This window comes from Sinohyriopsis cumingii, chromosome 14 (assembly GCF_028554795.1).
Source record: "Sinohyriopsis cumingii isolate HCF-2022 chromosome 14, ASM2855479v2, whole genome shotgun sequence".
NCBI classification, from domain to species: Eukaryota; Metazoa; Mollusca; class Bivalvia; order Unionida; family Unionidae; genus Sinohyriopsis; species Sinohyriopsis cumingii.
In genome coordinates this window covers 4,522,942-4,545,879 of record NC_142974.1, presented here as the reverse complement: position 1 = coordinate 4,545,879, position 22,938 = coordinate 4,522,942, and the positions used below count along the sequence as shown (strand labels likewise).

Genomic DNA, 22,938 nt, shown 5'->3' with positions numbered 1-22,938 from the left:
CTGAAATCAATGTCAATCGATAAATACCCCTAACAGTTGCGGTGATACTTATTATATTATTCGTAGGAGTCCAATCGAATGATTCATGCTGAATCGTGTATACTACGTTGATGATGTTCCAATGAGGGATTTTTATTTTTGTCATTTTCGGTAGTCTGTCTTTAATCATTTCAACATCAAATTTGATTATTCCTATTTCCCCTTTATGCGTTTCTGTAATCTTTCTGATCGTTATAACATTAGAGTCGATTGTTTCTATTGTCCATTTATGCGTGTCTATATTATTCTTGATCGCTGCAACATTAGTTTTGATTGTTTCTATTTCCTGTCCATACGCAGTGATATCATTTATAGTTATTGTAATTTCTTGCGGTTTGGTATTTTTTTTACCAAAGAATTTATTAATGGCGTTATCAGCCCTGTTAAAATTTTTTCGTAACGTGTAAATTTGGCCCGACAGCGTTGTAAACTCCGAAATAGTATTTTTTAACGAATCCGACACGGATATATAATTGTTGTCAAGTGTACTTATTTTTCCATTTATCGTCAAGATGGATTCACCTGATTTAAGTCGTCCATCGCCGGTATACAGCGCGATAGTGTCCTCGGAGGCATCATTATTTCGTGTTAAAACGTCATTCAGCGACACATTACTGGATTTCAGTTTACCCTGGCGGTCTTGAAATACAACTATTTCGCCCGGGTCAACACTGGTTAAATTTAACGTATCAGCGATTTCATCCTCAATTAGTTTTTTTATGTCATCGGTGGCGAGCGTTTCCGTGGGTTTTTTCAGCGCCGAAACCGGTCGTCCCCAGATATCAATCATTATTATTGTAAAAAAAAACAGCGTTTCTAATTAACCCGCCGGGCCTCTACGACCCCACTAGTGTATTCGTTTACAACCACATGAGGTGGTTTCCGCGATGATGAAATCGCCGCGAGTACGTTCAATACCTCACGGCCGCATATCGGTGGGTCACTTAATTGTTGTGTTGGCAGCGTGGAATAAAAAACCGGGGCTGAACACGCCCGGATATACCGCATGAACTCGTTTGGCGGGGCTAACCCGTATGAATCAAAATAGACGATCGCACGCGGATCAATTGCGTATGCAACCCAATGAGTCCCCGCTCCGGAGGATTTATCGAGGTTAATTATACCGGTTTCAATATTCCTTGGTTTTGTCGGTAATTGATCCCTCATGAAAACACCTCTGAAGTTTTTTATCGCTAACGCGTTTGCGGCATCTATTAAATCAAAATTAGACATTGGAGTCATTGACTCTTGCGTTAATAAACGGTTCCCGGTAGTCTTAGACCCTTCCCCGAGTACCATGAATACGGGGTTCCCGGTAGTCTTAGACCCTTTCCGGCTACGGGTCGTTTTTTTTTATAGCCTTTCCCGGTTGCCTTCTTCAATGCCATTCCCGCCGCGGTACCAACGGCTCCTAACGCCGCCGCCTTCGCCACTGCTGGGGCCGCCGCGGCAATCAACGCTGGAATCGCAGCTAACAGCGGAAATATCCCACCGGTCTTTTCCATGTTTTTAATCGCTGCGGCCGAAAAATCTATTTGAACACCCTTTTTATTCTTCATCGCATTATTGAAATGTTTTATTTGACGCGCCGTCAACGATATCTTATGATTACCACCTGCCATCTGTGACGGCTTCAGCGTTATTGTGGTTCCACATTGTTTAGCCGACTTTGATCGTAATTTCTTGACTTGACCATCGGTCAACTCTACACTGACGACACTATACGACATTTTATTGTAAACGCGTTTATGTTTTCAATTACATGTTTTCCACTGGTGCATCAACGATTCTCATTCGTCCACCAACGCCTTCCAACAGCATTGATTTATCGCTGAGAATGACAGCAACCGCTCTATAATCAACACCACCCGGGGCTATACGAGCTCTGAAGTGTATATCAACAACGGATTGTCTCGTTAAATCAAGATGTTCCAACGAAAAATAATAAATCGGATACAGGTTTTTAAAATCAAGTTGTGATATTTGCAGACCAGTGTCGACGTTTTGATCACGACCCATATATGACAGCAATCGATGATACACACGTGCGACATGGTTGTCACCGTAATTAAGCTGTATATCCTCGGATGGTTCCTGTTGTCCGTTTATTCTCAGTGAAACCTCCCTGACTCCTAATCGATCAAATATCATATGGCTGCGTTCTTGATTACCCAATCGTTCCCTATTCTGTAGCGCTATGAATATATGACGCGGGGCTGAAACACCCTGTTTTGATGCCAGGTGCCATGTAAACGTATCGGCGACGTTATCCTCTTTAGCATCAGTTGTTACCGCTAGCCAACTCAACAACGATTTTCCTCCCTGTTCCATAAATGCTAACAATCGTGCTTCCGTGGTAACTGATGGAGTCAACACCGGCATCCACAATGCCATTTTAGTTAAAACGACTTTACCGGCAGCGACGCCAGCAGCATGCCATATTGCATTGTTATCATCGCCCCTTCGCGTCAGCGCGATTGTATGCTTGGCCCCATAGATAACTTTTCTAACATTTCTGCAAAATCCAAATATGTGATGGAGTGGAATCGCGCATGAAAACTGCCGGCGTGGTCTTTGCAACATTCCTACTCGTGTTGCGAATCCTAGATTGTAATCATTGTTGATACTCTTTATAATATTGAAATTAGCGCCTGGTCTTACTCTGCGGTCTGGGTTATTTGCTTCAGCCTGTGGGTCAACTGCGGTATCTCTTTCCACTAGCACGTTAACATACTGAAGATGATCAGCGTTATTAGTGGTGTCCTTTGCGAACATCATAGATGGGCCCGCCGATCTTGTATAATCATCTGAATACCTCGCTAACCCAATTATCGTCGTTGCAACATCAACCTCGCGTTCTATTGATTCAATTTCTCGCCCATCAATAAGATATCTGGCGCTCTCAAATAACGCCATGATACCGTTGTTAACGAAGCCAACTCGAACACGATCGTCATCTGCGTACGGTGTATTATCGGCAGCATTTGTCACGAGTTCTCCCTCGATTTCGATAAACGCTTCACACGGCAAAAAATATTTACTGGTATCTTGGACTTGAAGTTCAATTCGCGATCGTAGGTCAGGTTGCGCTGCATAATAAGAATAATATTGATAATCACGGACAGAATCATCCCTGCGCACTGGGGCATCCATATCAAACGCGGGGTCAGCGGTTTGCGCAAACATTTCTATTATTATTCATGTCGGTGTTTTCAATTGAAATCCATCAACGTCGTTTTCGTCGTAGACCACTCCCCGCTATTGCGTTAATGATCGCGTTGGTTGACGCATCGGCGGATGGCGAAGTCGCCGCCAACGACTCTAATTTTTCTTCCACGGCGTTATTTATTACTTTACTGACATTCGCAGGCATCACTGTCGTTGATGGCATCTGTTTTCTTTTTCGTGAAAATCCTTTGGATTTTACCAACGACATTAATTTGTTCCGCGCGGCTGAAAGCGCCTTTCCGGCAACATCTCCAATAGCGCTGATTCCCTTATCACGAATAACATCAATAGCCTTCATTCCTAATTGTTTGGCTAACGGCGCTACTTTTGGAGCCATTCTTGTAAATAACCCCGCAATGGTGCTACCGAGACCATCTCCATAGTACGCGCGGTAAACAGGCAATCGCGAGTTTACCACGTAGACGAGTACTGGTTTATCGTGGTTGTAGTGTATGATCATCCTTATTAAAAACACCAGTTTTCCAATTAGTGATTGTGATCACCAGTGATTGACCCCCTTCCCACCGCCGTGTGGAAAACCGGAATAAATTTTATCAAAATTTCCTTGGGTTCTTGCCCTCGATAAAAATCTGATTTTTTCTTGATTTTTAGTCATTTTTGGTTGCCTATAGTCGTTTTTTTCTCGATTTTTCAGAAAAACATCGATTTTCTCTAAATGATTTCCTGGGGTTTTTACCCTCAAAAAATGGCAAAAATTAACAAAAACGATAATTTTAATCATCCACAAGTTCGTCTATGAGCGTTCGATATGCATTAATGTCCATGATACCGCCTGCAAATAACCGCTTGCAAATATCAGCGGCCTCATTGATTATTTCCGTAGAGTTATTTCTATTTTCTTTTTTACTATTTTCACTCTGAGAGATGGCTTGCAGATTACACAGTCTGTTATTTTCAGGATATCCATCAATGTGATCAATAACGAGACCGTCCTCGATTAATCCGTTGAATGCTTCAAATACCACCCTATGGTAATCTGTAATCTTTCTGATCGTTATAACATTAGAGTCGATTGTTTCTATTGTCCATTTATGCGTGTCTATATTATTCTTGATCGCTGCAACATTAGTTTTGATTGTTTCTATTTCCTGTCCATACGCAGTGATATCATTTATAGTTATTGTAATTTCTTGCGGTTTGGTATTTTTTTTACCAAAGAATTTATTAATGGCGTTATCAGCCCTGTTAAAATTTTTTCGTAACGTGTAAATTTGGCCCGACAGCGTTGTAAACTCCGAAATAGTATTTTTTAACGAATCCGACACGGATATATAATTGTTGTCAAGTGTACTTATTTTTCCATTTATCGTCAAGATGGATTCACCTGATTTAAGTCGTCCATCGCCGGTATACAGCGCGATAGTGTCCTCGGAGGCATCATTATTTCGTGTTAAAACGTCATTCAGCGACACATTACTGGATTTCAGTTTACCCTGGCGGTCTTGAAATACAACTATTTCGCCCGGGTCAACACTGGTTAAATTTAACGTATCAGCGATTTCATCCTCAATTAGTTTTTTTATGTCATCGGTGGCGAGCGTTTCCGTGGGTTTTTTCAGCGCCGAAACCGGTCGTCCCCAGATATCAATCATTATTATTGTAAAAAAAAACAGCGTTTCTAATTAACCCGCCGGGCCTCTACGACCCCACTAGTGTATTCGTTTACAACCACATGAGGTGGTTTCCGCGATGATGAAATCGCCGCGAGTACGTTCAATACCTCACGGCCGCATATCGGTGGGTCACTTAATTGTTGTGTTGGCAGCGTGGAATAAAAAACCGGGGCTGAACACGCCCGGATATACCGCATGAACTCGTTTGGCGGGGCTAACCCGTATGAATCAAAATAGACGATCGCACGCGGATCAATTGCGTATGCAACCCAATGAGTCCCCGCTCCGGAGGATTTATCGAGGTTAATTATACCGGTTTCAATATTCCTTGGTTTTGTCGGTAATTGATCCCTCATGAAAACACCTCTGAAGTTTTTTATCGCTAACGCGTTTGCGGCATCTATTAAATCAAAATTAGACATTGGAGTCATTGACTCTTGCGTTAATAAACGGTTCCCGGTAGTCTTAGACCCTTCCCCGAGTACCATGAATACGGGGTTCCCGGTAGTCTTAGACCCTTTCCGGCTACGGGTCGTTTTTTTTTATAGCCTTTCCCGGTTGTCTTCTTCAATGCCATTCCCGCCGCGGTACCAACGGCTCCTAACGCCGCCGCCTTCGCCACTGCTGGGGCCGCCGCGGCAATCAACGCTGGAATCGCAGCTAACAGCGGAAATATCCCACCGGTCTTTTCCATGTTTTTAATCGCTGCGGCCGAAAAATCTATTTGAACACCCTTTTTATTCTTCATCGCATTATTGAAATGTTTTATTTGACGCGCCGTCAACGATATCTTATGATTACCACCTGCCATCTGTGACGGCTTCAGCGTTATTGTGGTTCCACATTGTTTAGCCGACTTTGATCGTAATTTCTTGACTTGACCATCGGTCAACTCTACACTGACGACACTATACGACATTTTATTGTAAACGCGTTTATGTTTTCAATTACATGTTTTCCACTGGTGCATCAACGATTCTCATTCGTCCACCAACGCCTTCCAACAGCATTGATTTATCGCTGAGAATGACAGCAACCGCTCTATAATCAACACCACCCGGGGCTATACGAGCTCTGAAGTGTATATCAACAACGGATTGTCTCGTTAAATCAAGATGTTCCAACGAAAAATAATAAATCGGATACAGGTTTTTAAAATCAAGTTGTGATATTTGCAGACCAGTGTCGACGTTTTGATCACGACCCATATATGACAGCAATCGATGATACACACGTGCGACATGGTTGTCACCGTAATTAAGCTGTATATCCTCGGATGGTTCCTGTTGTCCGTTTATTCTCAGTGAAACCTCCCTGACTCCTAATCGATCAAATATCATATGGCTGCGTTCTTGATTACCCAATCGTTCCCTATTCTGTAGCGCTATGAATATATGACGCGGGGCTGAAACACCCTGTTTTGATGCCAGGTGCCATGTAAACGTATCGGCGACGTTATCCTCTTTAGCATCAGTTGTTACCGCTAGCCAACTCAACAACGATTTTCCTCCCTGTTCCATAAATGCTAACAATCGTGCTTCCGTGGTAACTGATGGAGTCAACACCGGCATCCACAATGCCATTTTAGTTAAAACGACTTTACCGGCAGCGACGCCAGCAGCATGCCATATTGCATTGTTATCATCGCCCCTTCGCGTCAGCGCGATTGTATGCTTGGCCCCATAGATAACTTTTCTAACATTTCTGCAAAATCCAAATATGTGATGGAGTGGAATCGCGCATGAAAACTGCCGGCGTGGTCTTTGCAACATTCCTACTCGTGTTGCGAATCCTAGATTGTAATCATTGTTGATACTCTTTATAATATTGAAATTAGCGCCTGGTCTTACTCTGCGGTCTGGGTTATTTGCTTCAGCCTGTGGGTCAACTGCGGTATCTCTTTCCACTAGCACGTTAACATACTGAAGATGATCAGCGTTATTAGTGGTGTCCTTTGCGAACATCATAGATGGGCCCGCCGATCTTGTATAATCATCTGAATACCTCGCTAACCCAATTATCGTCGTTGCAACATCAACCTCGCGTTCTATTGATTCAATTTCTCGCCCATCAATAAGATATCTGGCGCTCTCAAATAACGCCATGATACCGTTGTTAACGAAGCCAACTCGAACACGATCGTCATCTGCGTACGGTGTATTATCGGCAGCATTTGTCACGAGTTCTCCCTCGATTTCGATAAACGCTTCACACGGCAAAAAATATTTACTGGTATCTTGGACTTGAAGTTCAATTCGCGATCGTAGGTCAGGTTGCGCTGCATAATAAGAATAATATTGATAATCACGGACAGAATCATCCCTGCGCACTGGGGCATCCATATCAAACGCGGGGTCAGCGGTTTGCGCAAACATTTCTATTATTATTCATGTCGGTGTTTTCAATTGAAATCCATCAACGTCGTTTTCGTCGTAGACCACTCCCCGCTATTGCGTTAATGATCGCGTTGGTTGACGCATCGGCGGATGGCGAAGTCGCCGCCAACGACTCTAATTTTTCTTCCACGGCGTTATTTATTACTTTACTGACATTCGCAGGCATCACTGTCGTTGATGGCATCTGTTTTCTTTTTCGTGAAAATCCTTTGGATTTTACCAACGACATTAATTTGTTCCGCGCGGCTGAAAGCGCCTTTCCGGCAACATCTCCAATAGCGCTGATTCCCTTATCACGAATAACATCAATAGCCTTCATTCCTAATTGTTTGGCTAACGGCGCTACTTTTGGAGCCATTCTTGTAAATAACCCCGCAATGGTGCTACCGAGACCATCTCCATAGTACGCGCGGTAAACAGGCAATCGCGAGTTTACCACGTAGACGAGTACTGGTTTATCGTGGTTGTAGTGTATGATCATCCTTATTAAAAACACCAGTTTTCCAATTAGTGATTGTGATCACCAGTGATTGACCCCCTTCCCACCGCCGTGTGGAAAACCGGAATAAATTTTATCAAAATTTCCTTGGGTTCTTGCCCTCGATAAAAATCTGATTTTTTCTTGATTTTTAGTCATTTTTGGTTGCCTATAGTCGTTTTTTTCTCGATTTTTCAGAAAAACATCGATTTTCTCTAAATGATTTCCTGGGGTTTTTACCCTCAAAAAATGGCAAAAATTAACAAAAACGATAATTTTAATCATCCACAAGTTCGTCTATGAGCGTTCGATATGCATTAATGTCCATGATACCGCCTGCAAATAACCGCTTGCAAATATCAGCGGCCTCATTGATTATTTCCGTAGAGTTATTTCCAGCTCGTTTTCCTCCGATTAGTACTTCCAGCCGTGATATATCACTGAGAACACTACCAGGACAGGTAACGCCGTAGGATTCTTTACCAACAGAGTATCCTTTTCCTTTTTTTGGTGTTCTACTCTTAACTTCCTTGTGGAATGTGTCGTAATCGGGATCACCACGTGGTAATGCATCTTTATATCTACTTGCTAAATACACTATTCTTGTCCAATCCTTTAACGTCTTTATATTTTTCTCGTAACCGCTATTGATATGCTCATTTCGTATGCTCTTAGCAAAATTAGAGACAATAAAATTAACTAATTTGTCATTGCTGTCGAAGGCTCTAATTTTATCTATTGTGCTCTTCGTGAGTATATTACGGGGTATATTCTCCTTTTTCTCTATTTCTTCCGGTATTTCTTCCGGTATTTCTTCTTCTGGTTCTCTTGCGGTGGCGCCTGGTTTTTCCTCGTCGGCCATTGTAACATAAGGTTCTTGTGGGTCCGTTATAGCTAGTGGTGGCGGCCTCCGTGTTGTAGCAGCCGCTATTTTCGCAGGGAGTGTTTCCAGAGACTTTTTTGTTTGTTTTGTCTCTGCCGCTATCTTTTCAAGCGCATCGAGAACGGGTACAGTTGCCGCTGTAACATCCTTAGTCGCTTTAGTTACCGGGGCAAATAACTGTTCACTTCCAACAGCAAAATCAGTTTGCATTTGTTGTCGCGTTTGAAGTTTCTCTCTCACTCTGTCTCGTAACGGTATAAACTTTCTAAGCGCTGCTAGCCGCTCTCTGGCTAGCCGAGTAGTAAGTGATTCACCTACCATTATTGTAAATTGATCCGTAATTTCAAATAAAATTTTCCGCCGGGTCTTTCCATGGTGGCATTGTACATCACATGTATATAATGTTACATTGGTATGCTGACTTCGTCACGCGACGTGGGCACAGGTAACTTCAAGCTGGGGTTTCGTCTATAATCTATAATGTTTTTAATCTTACTAGAGATCTCGCGGCGTTTTTCATAAAGCTGCCCGAGTTTTTTTCGTATTGTTTCAACGGCAGTGAATAACCCAATGAATACGCTTACGTCATTACCATACAGGTTCTCATTAATTGTATGTTGTAATCGTTTTATAAAAGAATACTCGCGGGCTAGCGTAAAACGCCCTCGCTTCGATTGTTCGTTTATAGCCTCATAATCGGATAATATTTCCTCGCTGTTGAGCCTATCAGATAATACAATTCCTTGATTTTTTAATTTTGAAATCTCAGTTAATATATTATTGATGTCTTGGGAATCCATATTCTTATAAACATCTTATTTCTAATATCAAAAATTTTAATAAAATTATTGGGGTCATTTTTGACCCCGTTTTTTGTATGGACAGTACAATGCCGTAAATCTCCACTCGAGTGTTGTGGCAGATTACAGGCATACAGGGACAGTACAATGCCGTAAATCTCCACTCGAGTGTTGTGGCAGATTACAGGCATACAGGGACAGTACAATGCCGTAAATCTCCACTCGAGTGTTGTGGCAGATTACAGGCATATATATATACTTAATTAAGGACAAACCCCTTGGGTGCCTTCGCATCCATCTGAGCCCAAGGGAACCCCAAAACATACATCTCCGGGAGGGAGGCCTAGGGTGACAAACGTCATCGTAGACCGCCCAGAAGATATGCTTGGGGGACATCACTACATGTACTTAATTAAGGATAGATATATTTACAATGAAATGATTGATGGATGATGGGACGGCACAAGACAGCACAAACATAAAACGGCGGGGCGGAACTCTACGGCCAATTCAACCAATCAAAAGCAACCCAATTAAATTAACCCGGTTGCATGATTGTGAACAAAAGACAACCACACGCCCGGGTCAAGAGCGTGGGTTAGTTTTGATTAGTTGAATTGGCTTTCGAAAGCCCCAGGCTTATAACGAGTCATCTTATATATAAGGTGACTAGTACAACCGCGTCAGTCACAAGGTGTGTGTTAATTTGAATTCCCTTGAATCGTTGAATCCTTAAATACTTATTAATGGTGTTTCACAGCGTTTAAATGAAACCAAATACTCAAATAAAACACTAAAAAAAAAGAATACAGCTGTTAGATAACAGCGTGTATTTCATTAGTTTTCATCGTAAAATGATTAATTAATCGCAACATTAATTGGACTTCAAGGGACGTAACTCTTGTCATGCGACGCTATCACAAAACGAGTTATCTCCCTTTGATGTTATATATGAAAATCGAATTCTGTGACCCGTCTTTTTTGAGATCGCTGTTTGATATACTCGTTCTGCAACAAATTGTATTGAGGCTCTACAAATATCAAAATATCTACTGGCTTCATTCATCGACTGAAATATTTTTTCCTCGTGAGTTGTTGTATCAAATGACTTTACGCTTTTTGCTTTTTTTGAGCATTTACCAGTTTGGCCTTTTTTACTATTTTCACTCTGAGAGATGGCTTGCAGATTACACAGTCTGTTATTTTCAGGATATCCATCAATGTGATCAATAACGAGACCGTCCTCGATTAATCCGTTGAATGCTTCAAATACCACCCTATGAACATAATACTTCTTCTTTCCGGCACCAAACATCAAGTATCCGTGATTATTTTTCCATCCAACCGGCTTCTTCAGTCTACAATTTCTAACAACACCGTCGCGAGATGCCTCGTAATTAACGCGCACAGGATGCGGCAGAAATTCTTGGTTCATTTGTATAATAATACTACTTGTCTAATTCATTATTTGGTTTAATTATAAACCTTGCAACATAGTCTTGGGGGGTTTTGATGACGAAGTCTGCGGTGGGGTCAATGACGGCATTTTTTATTCGTTTATCATAATAACGTTTTAGTTCCCTGTATCGCTTTCCGCCACAATTGATACACAACTGCGATTTTCCTCTTACACCAACGTGGCAAACCAAGCACGGGAGGGGGCCAAGAGAACCATTACGAACGCTTTGTAAATGATACCCGCAGAATTCACCTCTACATGATTTATTGCACGGGGTTATCGACCCAATCATCAACCATTTGCATTTATTCATTATACTATATTCTTTCATTTAAATACTTGTTTTAATTATATGGAAGAGTTTGAGAGATTAGCAGCAATTAAGCCCTGGAAAAATATTAGGTTTAATCTCGATAGAGTCCTCAAGGACGCACCAAAAGCGTTAATAAACGATAGAACCCTGTTCAATAAAATACGCGATTGTATCAATGAATTCAAGCGTGATGGCGCATCTCATAGTTGGTCAACATTTCGAATTGATGGTGTTGTTGATGCTACCATGAACGACAACCGCGCAGCAACGATAATATCACAACTTGACGGTAAAAGGTATTTCTTCAGAGTAAAATTCATTGTCCGGGTGGAATCAGGTAATTGGATCATACGTGATAAATTTGAACCGGTTCTCAGCGATAAGAAAACAGTCATTGTTAGCCGCGACTCCAAGCCAGGGTTGTTAACCGGAATTGACAGACCATACTATGAACGAGCGTATCCTGAAACAGCAGTTGTCTATGGAATATACCCGTTAAATAAGAAACCTGATATCGGAAAACTAGCGCCGATGAAACAGTCAACGGGGATAAATTGTGTAGCAGAACGAGTAATAGAGCATTTTACAAATGCGTGTCGAGGAAACAAATTGACTGATTTACGACGTAGTAAAATAAACCAATGGGAGAAGACAGTGCGCGAGCGAGGAGCAACCATCAGCGACATAGCGAAATTAGAAACATCGCTGAGATTTCCAATAACCGTTACAACGATAACCGGTGAAGTATTATACGAATCAAAATATAAATCAAAGGGAACCCCAATCAAAATTATTGATCATAACGAACACGCGTGGACGCCCGCGATCACAATATTTCCACGGGATAGAACAGTAAAGTATATCCCGGGGGAATTTATACAGGATGGTTTTCTCGCGGAGAGGAAACTATTTGATGCTATTGCCTGCTTGTGTAAAAACGATCCTGTATCAGTGTGGTTAGTTCGCAGCGCTGAAAACGACATGGATACCTTTGATCAGTTTGTAAGACCAAACGGTGAATTATATCGCACTGAAGCGTTTCACAACAAGATGAAAAAAACCGCCATGGAATTTGAAGAGCATGATGAACAACTGCTAACAAATTGTTTTACGATTCCATCGGTTGCGGCTCATGTTGCAGCAAGGAAAAATGCGTGGAGACCAACGCGCAAGGAATTTCTACCGGATGTACAATCCAGTTGTTTGGAATATTATCACGGTGGACTATGGAACACTGAATACAACCGCGACGCTATGATTTCCGTTGATATGGTTGCCTGTTATCCAGCGAGTTTTCTCGGGTATGGATCCGCCGCTGAGTATTTCAAACGATTTGGACACCCCCGACATGAAATGACTCGTGTTGCTATTAATGGACCACTGCCTGATTTTGATTTAACCGGATTCGCTCGCATAGTATCATTTGAATTCGCGGCAGGACTTCATCGCTGTTGTTATATTTGGATCGGTAGACACATGGCTGAAAAGAGATGGCTTCCAATAGCGCTGCTACGGTTTATGATTGATTGTAGCATGCTAGTTTCGTTGATTGTTAGTGACGCGATTATATCATACCGGGCGCAGACTGAAGTCTGGTTACCAGAACCAGAGCGTCTAGATAGCATAATTGATGAATCCAGAAAACACATTGATGCCGACGAGGAATATATCATCGAATGGTCCAAAAAGATATTCAACCAACGAAACCGCGAGGCAAAAGATCTCGGCAGAAGAATAATCGGCAAGTTCACACAAGGTGGAAAAAACCACGACTACAAACGATATTGCTCACGGCTGATTATAGATGACGCAGAATATGATTTCGTAATCAAGGACGCAGTGGCAAAAAATAGATACGTAAACTGCAAAACAGCTTTCTTGTCCAATGGAACAAAGTTGGGTACAGTTGTTACCTACTTTGATGGAGACAGCCCCGCGTATCCGCATTTGAGGGCGTCTATGCTGGGTTACGCCGCTATCAATTTATTCTCGATGATAAATAGATTTCCCTACAGCGCGGTTAGAGTAGCCGTTGATTCTTTTTATGTTGACGTAGCGTATAAGGAAAACTTAGCCGAGTTTACTAGTCCGGACGAGAGTTGGGGTATATGGAGAATTAAAAATGAAATACGACGCGATTATTCCCCGTCAGCAAATGTCACCGTTGAGAACGACTACTTACGCGGTGATAAATTGTCAGAATGGTCTAATGCACCACCGTGTTCTGATCCAATTTGTAGACACAAAACAGTTTATTTAAGCGGCTGTGGCGGGTCAGGAAAGACGACTCGGGCAATTGAATTATTTCGAACGCGGGCAAGTATAATCGTGCTTACACCGACCCATAGACTAGCTCGGGAGATAAAACAACGAAATGTTGACGCCGTTACTTATCACAGCTTTTTTCGATACAGCGGCGGTGAGTGGACTCCTGATCGAATGGGGGAAAAATTTATTCCTGAGGTTATCATTTGGGACGAGATATGTACTGTTTCGTTAGATACTTTACAAATGTTTCTTGAGTGGTTGCTGCGCGCGAATACAGCGGTAATCATGTGTGGGACCATGGCCAACCACCACCATTTGTCGGCGAGGGTCCACATGATTGGTTGAGCGGGTTCGTGGACTATTATGAAGAAACCGATACTGATTACCGAGCACTTGATGAACAACTGCGCGAGGTTAAAAAATTAATCAGATTACAGCCGGATAGAGTTCAATGTGAAATAATCCGCGAGGTGATTCCGGAAACGCCGTTAAATGAATTCTGGGAAACATGGAGACCAAACGATTTGATTGTAGCGAGTAGAAAGATAGTCAGAGACACACTTCAGCGGAAGTTGTTTGCGTTGCATAAGGAAAAGTTTCCAACGCGTCCAGTGCCGTTGTGTTATAGACCCGCTGACACACGGCGGCAGAACATTGAAGTTGAAATCCCGGGCCGGACAGAAAAACAAATTCTTGTGCTGAATGATATTGTGCTCGTTGATATCAGCGTCGTCGAGGACGCGCTACGTGCTGATAAATCCCCGTGGACGCTAGGATACGCAACAACAATACATTCCTCGCAAGGATTGACTATCACGGATACAATTGTTTGGATAGTTGATAATCGCATCGAATGGTCAAATCTAGTCTATCTTGCAGTGTCCAGAGTACGGAGGATAAATCAGCTTCGAAGAATTGTTATTGACGAAGCCGGTGACGGAGTCACTGACGGAGTCACCGACAACGATGCAAGCGTCATTGATAGAAAACTCTCGGGTTACCGCCAACAGGATAAAAAAAACAGCGGCGTTTTGATATTGATGCCGAATTAATAATTGCGTTACGACAACAACAGAATAATCACTGCGCGAGTTGCAATTGTGTAATGCGCTGGCGTTATTCGGATAAAGACGCTCGCCAATTTACCGTGGACAGGATCGATAACAGTCTCGGTCATGTCAAAAACAATGTGAGATTAACCTGTCTTGAGTGCAATAGACGCAACGGCGCTAGTTAAGACCACGCGGGGGCAATTGAGTATCGTCAGGTATCACTTGTAGTTGCTCGCGAGTAAATCCGCGCTGAGGAGCAGTTGAATCCAGTCTATAGATCGGTGGTCTACCAGTTGATCGTGTTATCATTGATATGCTATGTGTGGTAACACTCCAAATAGGATCAGTAGCTCTTTTTTTACCGCCTTCAAGCTCTCCTGGTTCATATAGATATCTCACGGTAACATCGCCGAGAATCGGCTTGGAAACGCTATCTATTTTTAATCTTCCGGGTATGTACTCGTATTTAATCGCGTCGCTGGGCTTCATGTTGATTGCTCGGGTAATCTCGTTATTTAACGCTGCAATTACGCCTGGCAACCTTTTGACCCATTCACGAGATCGTTTTTCTTGGATGAATTCCTTCGCGTATTGATATCCAAATAACCGTTCAGCAAGAGTTCGATTGAATCGTTCAACAATTGCCTGATCACGATGTAGCGCAGTATGACCTCGTCGTATCGCAACGCTATGATGTTTCAGCGTTGATAGAACAGCGCCGCGAAATTCACTACCAGGATCAACTTGTAATAGATTTGGCCAGCGCAGAGGACCCCTTCGGTAAATCCGCTCAAACGCATCGGCTACTTCAGTTGCTGACTTTTTTTTTAACGGCTCCGCTTGTTTGTATCGACTCGCAACATCAACTACGGTTAGCGCGTATTTGTAACCGTTGTCATGCGGCAGAAATAATATATCAGCCTGATGAACTTCATTAGGTACGCTGACATCAAAGCGCGAAAAGTTGATTTGTTTAGGCGGTGGTAGATAGATTTGCCATATAGCCTGTTTGGATAACCAATTAGCCGCAACGGCCTTTCTTACCTTTGCAGCGCTTGCGAGTTTACCAATTGCGGCCTTTCCTTTCCAGTATCCTCTCGGAGAATAATAGATGGATTCCATGTTGTTATTATAAACGCTAGCGTATTCAATTACCAGCGCGAGAAGCTCCGCTTCCAATCATTAATTTACCTTTCATAGCCGATTTTACCAACCATGAGGCCAATTTTTCTTTGACGGATTTATCAGGAATAGCATTTAACGCGTGAATTAATTTTACATCCGCGATATGACGCTGTTGCAGATCACCGCTACGATAAGCTATATCATGTATCCGACATGCTTCGTCGATAGCGTTTATTGGATACTCACCGGGTCGCGGCTGATTTTGATCATCGAGTCTGATATCTAATCGTGTTCCGGGGCCACAGTAGCTATATCCTGGGAGGTGCTTTTCTCCTGGATACTTTGCCCACGGTGTTCCGGGGAGTTTTGATAACTTGGCTGCAATATCACCTCCTCGCTTTTTTTTAAAGCATCCCCGGGTCTAGCAGAAATAAATCTAAATTTCTTTGTACCGCATTGTACACACTTACCAGTAAGCGCCGATCTATTATTTCTTGTTGTAACGGTTGTCATATCATTTGTGCCAGTACGCACTCTACACTTCACACAATATAGATCCATAATTTATGTATAGAGATATGAATATAATTGATTTTTCGGCGACTAAAACGAGAGAACCAGTTAAGCATGTTGCAGCGTTACCAAACTCGATCCGGATGATTATCATCGGACCATCTGGATCCGGCAAGACGCAATTGTTACTCAATTTAATAATGAGATGGATGAAGTGGGATAAGTTGTATTTAATCGCCCCTAGCGTAGATGATCAACGATGCTACGAGGTGTTGAAAGATTTTAACGAGAATGCATCAGCGATCGCTGAAAAAAGTGTTATTGAGTTTATTACAGATATCAATGATGCACCGGGTATTGATGATATTGATGGCGACGTTAACAATCTAGTCGTGTACGATGATGTTATGTTAGACAATCAAAAAAACCCAGCTAGGATATTTTCCAGAGGCAGGCATAAAAACACCGACGTGATATATGTCACTCAACGATACACTCAGATTCCAAAAGTAATCAGAGACAACTGTAATATTCTTGCTGTATTTAACGGTGTTGATACACACACGCTACGAAATATTTGGCAGACATGGTGCGGCGGTGACATGGACTTTAATGTTTTTCGAAACTTTTTTAGTCATGCTCAGTCGACCCCACATGGATTTGTAACGATAAATTTACATGATCCTCGGACACGATATCGTATCGGACTTGACCAAATATTCGGTTAGTTGTAAATAACCACTTAGCAGCAGGGGGAAAATGACATCGACGCGGTCGTCGCTGTGTTTACCGAACGCTGACCACGCTGGGGATCGGCGCGCAGAAAGATTAATTAAACCAAATGACGTCACCATCGTGTAGGATGGACCGACGTCGTTTTTTTTTTTACCAGCGCTGACTACACCGGATCCGCTGAGTGCAGAAAGTAATAATTAAGCAAAATAACGATTGGACAAAATGTCCGATTCGCCCCCCCCCCCTGCTGCTGTCCAGGTACAACACGAAGAAAACGATGTATCAGAGAGCGTTTGAAGTGAATACTTTTTATATCCGGAGTGATAATATGATGACCACTACTGAAGATGTAGCGATCATTCTTCCAGAAGGGAATTGCTTATATCTGGCTTTGCTTGATTTTTTTAGCGCAAGAATTTGTGCCGGCGGCAGTAACACCTTTACCCCGTTCTCCATATTAACCTGTCTATAATTATTTTAGCAAGACACAGAAGAAAGAGTTGGAGCACTTAGCAACGGCAGAAATAACACGAAATATTTGTTCATCAACAAGAACAAAAGGAAAAAGTAAAGACGAAGGAAAGAAGTGGAAAACTTTCAACAGTGAGAAGGGAAGAGAATGAATGTAGAATGGTCAATGTGTTACATACATTTGGTAGAGTGAAAATATCTGAGAAAAAAGTACCAAATTTCTTTTGCCAAACCGATGTGACAGCTACTTTTACAATCCATGGCATTTAAACATTAGCTGACTACATCAATGACCACCGCTGAAATGCCAGTTTTAAAAGCACCACTACAAGGGACACAACGGCAGCTGATGTAGGAATCGACACGGGAAAACGATTACGACAATAACAACTGATGTACAAAAGAAAAATCCATCGGACTTTTTCAGGATCACCTAAATCTCCTTTAAAAGCGAGGATATTCAATGATTATAAAGTCGAACAAACTTTAAAACCTTATTATATTATTTGTTTGTGTATATGTATTTATGTGTTATCTTATACATACTCAGTAAAACAGATCCAGAACTATAGATATTTCTGATTTTGTGTCTCCTCTGACAAAAAAATCAAGGCGAAATCGCATAACAAGACACGCATTTATATTTTCAACATTTTTTTACTGTCTTCGTTTTGAACTTCTTCAGGGGTATTCTTTGACTTTATTTTTTCTATCTGGTCATTTTGAACTTCTTTACAGGTATGGGTGCTTCGTTTTGTTCCTCAGCCTTCTTGTTCTCTTTTCTATCTGGTCACTCTCAAGAGCTGTATCCTTTTTATTGACATTGATAACGGGTATATTTAGTTTTCATCGCTCTGTTCTCCGATCTTAGCGGTTCTTTATCTGCAAAGATGTGGAGATTCTGGAGTACAATGCCCTATTTCTTGACAAACATATCTAGTAACTTTACTTTTATTTCTAGTAGAGTAGTCAGGTGTCTTGCTAGAAATGCACTTTCGAAAGACCCTCTAAATCTCTACGGAGAAAAGCATGCTGATATTACTTTTTCATTGTTACAGACAGAAAACTGAATGAGTGTTTTTTCTTTTGCAGTATATATATATATATATATATATATATATATATATATATATATATATATATATATATATATATATATATATATATATAGTGAGTGTGAACCAAGGTCAATTTAAATTTTGAATCAACATGAAAAGATTCAACCTTGCCAATGACAAAAAAAGTACGCAAAGCGGGAACGACGTTCTGCGTCAATCATCACTCTTCACGAAGTGTTAATACTGGATCATCCTTGCCATTTTAAAGAAGTCATGAGTGATCCGGAGTCAACACCGTCTATGTCAAGTACGAGGCCTAGAGATTGAGAGATCTGCCAAACAGAAAATAAATCGGTTATTACTGAAGATTACTTTTTACATTCGAACTACTCAAAAGTGACTTCCAGAACGTTTCGAACGACGGATTACAATTACGCGGTAAAATGTAAAGAGTTTAAATCTTAGGTTCTGGTGAAAAAGACTACAACTTCAATACGAGTCGATGTTAGTGAAATTGATGTGACAGTGTTCAGCTCAAGACGAAGATCATTTGAGAACATCCATCACTCACAGCAGTTTGAAGTCTCCTGTGTGGATCGCATAGTTAACCACTTCCACAGTCGTTGATACAATTCAACACATCCAACAATTGATCGATAAGTTTCACACGACCAATGAACATACCCTTCCTCAAACGATATACGTTTCACTCTTAATAGGCGTTGGACCACGCACGATACAGTGTTTGCGATTAAGTTTATATGAAGTACAGATTTATGTAGAAATAGAAGGTAATGAGATGGAAAGAGCTCGTAGGTGTCTGCTGGTGATAAGAGTTATGCAGCGATAGTAGCTTTAAAATTATATTATTGTTTTCTATACCTTGAAAACCTTCTTCTTTCAGAAAGAATACAAGGAGCAGAAAAAGAACACTGACCAATTACGAAGAGTTCTACGTGAACTGGTAGACAGGAATGACGCTTTAGATGGTAGGATTGGAAAAGTTAAATCCGGGTTGCTTGAAATTCTAAATATGGAAGATAGCAGTAGCATGTCTGCAACAGAATATATCTTGCTACAAGAGTTAAAAGCTCTTCGTACGGATAATGATACGTCAAGCAAGTCCAAAATAAAAGAATTCATAGAAAGCAGTGACGAACGCCTAAATGAATGCGAGAAAGTTTGGAAAGTCCCTTGTATATTTTCAGTGAAAGACATGTGTTGTAAGTGTCAGACGAATAGCACCCCTTCTAATACGAATGTGCAAACTGTAGATACAACCCTGAGTCAAAATAATTGATGCGTATTTGGATAAAGAAATACCATTGTTCCATTTTTTACTACATAGTATCGTTACTAAACCATTATCATAAATTCAGCTACCATTTCTTCGTGTATTTCCAACGTTATTCCCATTCATAGAATAATGATATTTTCAACGGTGTTTGAAAGATATGATTGCCCAAAAGCATCTGCTCATAGAATCGTTACTAAACCATTGTTAAACATCTAACTCAATTGTACACTGTTATACTGGGATATTTTAATATATTTGTCATAGAGTGTGTAAATATTTATATTAAAAAACAACAATGTCAAATTAAAAAATCTTGGAAATATGTGGCATTTGTTTTTCTTGTAGAAGCTATATAACTATATACGACTACGTATTACTGTGCATCAAAACAGTGGAAATAATATGAGCAAATTGGTTCCTGACAGAGTGACAAACTACGGCAAAATATTTAACCACACTCTACATTATTTGGTTAAAGCTATCACAATACAAACTTACCGCTATAGGTAAGGATCATTGTATATCTCTTCAGTTTACGTAGTATATACTTATTTACAGAAAAGAAGAAAAGTCATAGCAAACCAAACAGGAAATTAATAAGTACGTTAAAACATGTAAAATAATGCATCCCATTATTAACCGGATAATAAAAGCAAAGCATTTATAAACGTTGGAACAGAAAACAAGAAAGAGAAGATAGAAGGCAAAAGAATTAAATATGTTTTGGTACTACAAATGATGCAGAGCAGTGTACAAAATAGAAGGTAACATACTGCAATTCATTTGGTAACGTATTGACAAAATAGCCTGGTGATCCATGTCTTATAGGAAAATTCTATCAATAAAAAACAGATCTGTAAATTATCTTAGAAAAACGGTAATGAAAAAAGGAAACCTCCACAAAAATAACTAGAAATTTGGCAATAATAATGATAATAATACTGATGATAATAGACCATAAACAGTCTGGACACTTAAACGTTGGTATCCAAATTTGACAGTTCATAATCCAATAACCTATTCGACAAGCGTGGCCAACGACATAACTCGACACAAGGTATACACACCCTACATAATACCGTTAACAAAGAAACAATTAAAAGGGAAAATATATTACTTAAAATGAGCAATGTTTTAATTTTGTTCTATAAAACGGAAAGTGCTAATAAGTATAGGTTATTGAAAATGTCTTTCCCTTTCATAAAGAGGACCAAATTGGGAACAATGAAATCATAGAAGAAAACGATCAATATCTGTTTAGACCAGTGCTTCGAAAATACCAATATTATGTATTATAATCAAGCAGGGTCTATACCAAATAGAATAACCTTTTCCTAGTTCAATCAATTACTAGTAACTATATTCCTGTCCTAAAGGAAATTGTACAGCATGGCGAGTGGGCTTATTACTTCATTTCTTACAATGAGAAATTGCACGAAATGTTTTCAATGTAATTCAAGCTATTTAAAGACTCAATGACATGCTGTTTTGTTTTCAAAAAAATTGTATTTCAGAGCAGTTCTCATTTAACGTAGGTACAAAACAATGGGCAGTCTAAGTTCAAAACTTTCTAACTTTTTTGCAAAGAGGTAGAGTTCACAGAACACCAAGATTGGCAATTCAATTGTGGAAACAATATTCTAGATGCATCGATAACCTACCTCGCAGCAACAATGCACTCGAGGGTTGGCACAATGCTTTTAACAACGTTGTTGGTTTTGCTCATCCGACCGTCTCAAAATTGACGCGAAAACTACAACAGGATCAGCATAGCACTCAACTTCAGCGTCGTCAAATGGAACTGGGAACAACAACCAGAAAGAAAAAGAAAAAGATATGTCCGCACCAACGAAGCACTTCACACCATAGTGGTCGATTACAATAACCGAGACCAGGTTACATATTTGGGAGATATTGCTAGAGTGCTCAATATAAATGTTATCTGACTGCGACTAGGTTAAAATGTTTGACCTCATATGATAAATTTGATCTGAGTATGCCTTGGATGTGACATTTTGTAGTTTATTGATTTCTATTTCTAAAATATTTTATAGTAGTCAGAGGTTTTGTACTTGTATTTTGTCATGTAGCTTTATAGTTTTCGCTTTATTTATCTTGAATTGCTTTCTTATTTTAAAATTGTTTGTATAGGTAATTGTTATAAATCGTCCATGGTCAGGTCACACAGGCCTATTAATGTTATTTAGTAAACACTTGTCTGTTTTCTTTTACATTTAGTATTAATAAAATTGTAGTCGTATCATTTTGCCTGTACTATTTAATCCTAGTACAATTTTGTCCGTACGATTTTGTCCGCACCAATTTGTCCAGTACCATTATGTCCACTTAACGTTTTGTCCTAACCATTTTGTCCCCTACCAATTTGTCAGGCCGCCACTTAGACTGGTGATGCGATGGGCTCCACTTTGTTGAAACAAGTTTTGGGCGATGTAAATGACATTGTCATTACGGTGATGCTCTTTCGTATGAGTCTGTACGACGATTACCACTCTTTGCAACACCACATGATCCGTTTGGGTGGACGATCGATCAAATGATGTTTATGTTCGATCAAATGTTTGACTAATTCGGTTTTGATTAGACCGCTCGGTCCAGCAATTACGATCCATGTTATAAAGATGACGAATATACAAGGCTTCCCAACTGGCTCGATCTACGTTTTCGATGATGACTCTGAAAGTGGAGAAAGAGAGAGAGCAGAGACAGCAAAGGTAGCCATAGTGTAGGGATTGTCACTTTTGACATGAATACAGACAAGACAAAAGGTTTTGTACTTTTTTCACGACATTTATTAAATAGAACAACACGAAAGACAAAAAATACATAAAAGCCCAATGGTTAAGTACATCGATAAAATACACATCAAAATAATGAAAGTGGAATATAAACAAGTCACTGCACAACATTTTTGGTGACCAAGGTCTGGTGTCCTAGGGACAGTGTGTAATCTTCGTATAGTCTCCACATCCCTTGACACAGTCACACAAGGGTTCTCCCGGAAAGTTGTTTCGGTAATGTCCACGTCGATGATAGTCCTGTCCTGAATGGAGTTGTTTTCCTCGGTTCGGGTACTTCGTCTGGCACTACAGTTAACACAGGTGTAAAAGTTACATTTTTCACTAAACGTTTAACTTTCTGATCACAAATCTTGGTGATAGTATACCACTT

The 22,938-nt window shown here is 40.6% G+C and overlaps 1 protein-coding gene across 2 annotated transcripts in view; it reads left to right on the top strand.

Moving 5' to 3' along the window:
• The window catches only part of LOC149783123 (mucolipin-3-like), a 58,639-nt gene extending 36,627 nt beyond the window's left edge, over window positions 1-22,012 (top strand). For both annotated transcript variants that reach the window (XM_089931346.1, XM_089931345.1), the window contains exon 13: window positions 19,357-22,012. In XM_089931346.1, the coding sequence (XP_089787472.1) occupies window positions 19,357-19,752 (396 nt within the window). In that variant the 3' untranslated portion in view covers window positions 19,753-22,012. The remainder of the gene's footprint in view (window positions 1-19,356) is intronic.
• The last annotated feature ends 926 nt before the right edge of the window (window positions 22,013-22,938 follow it).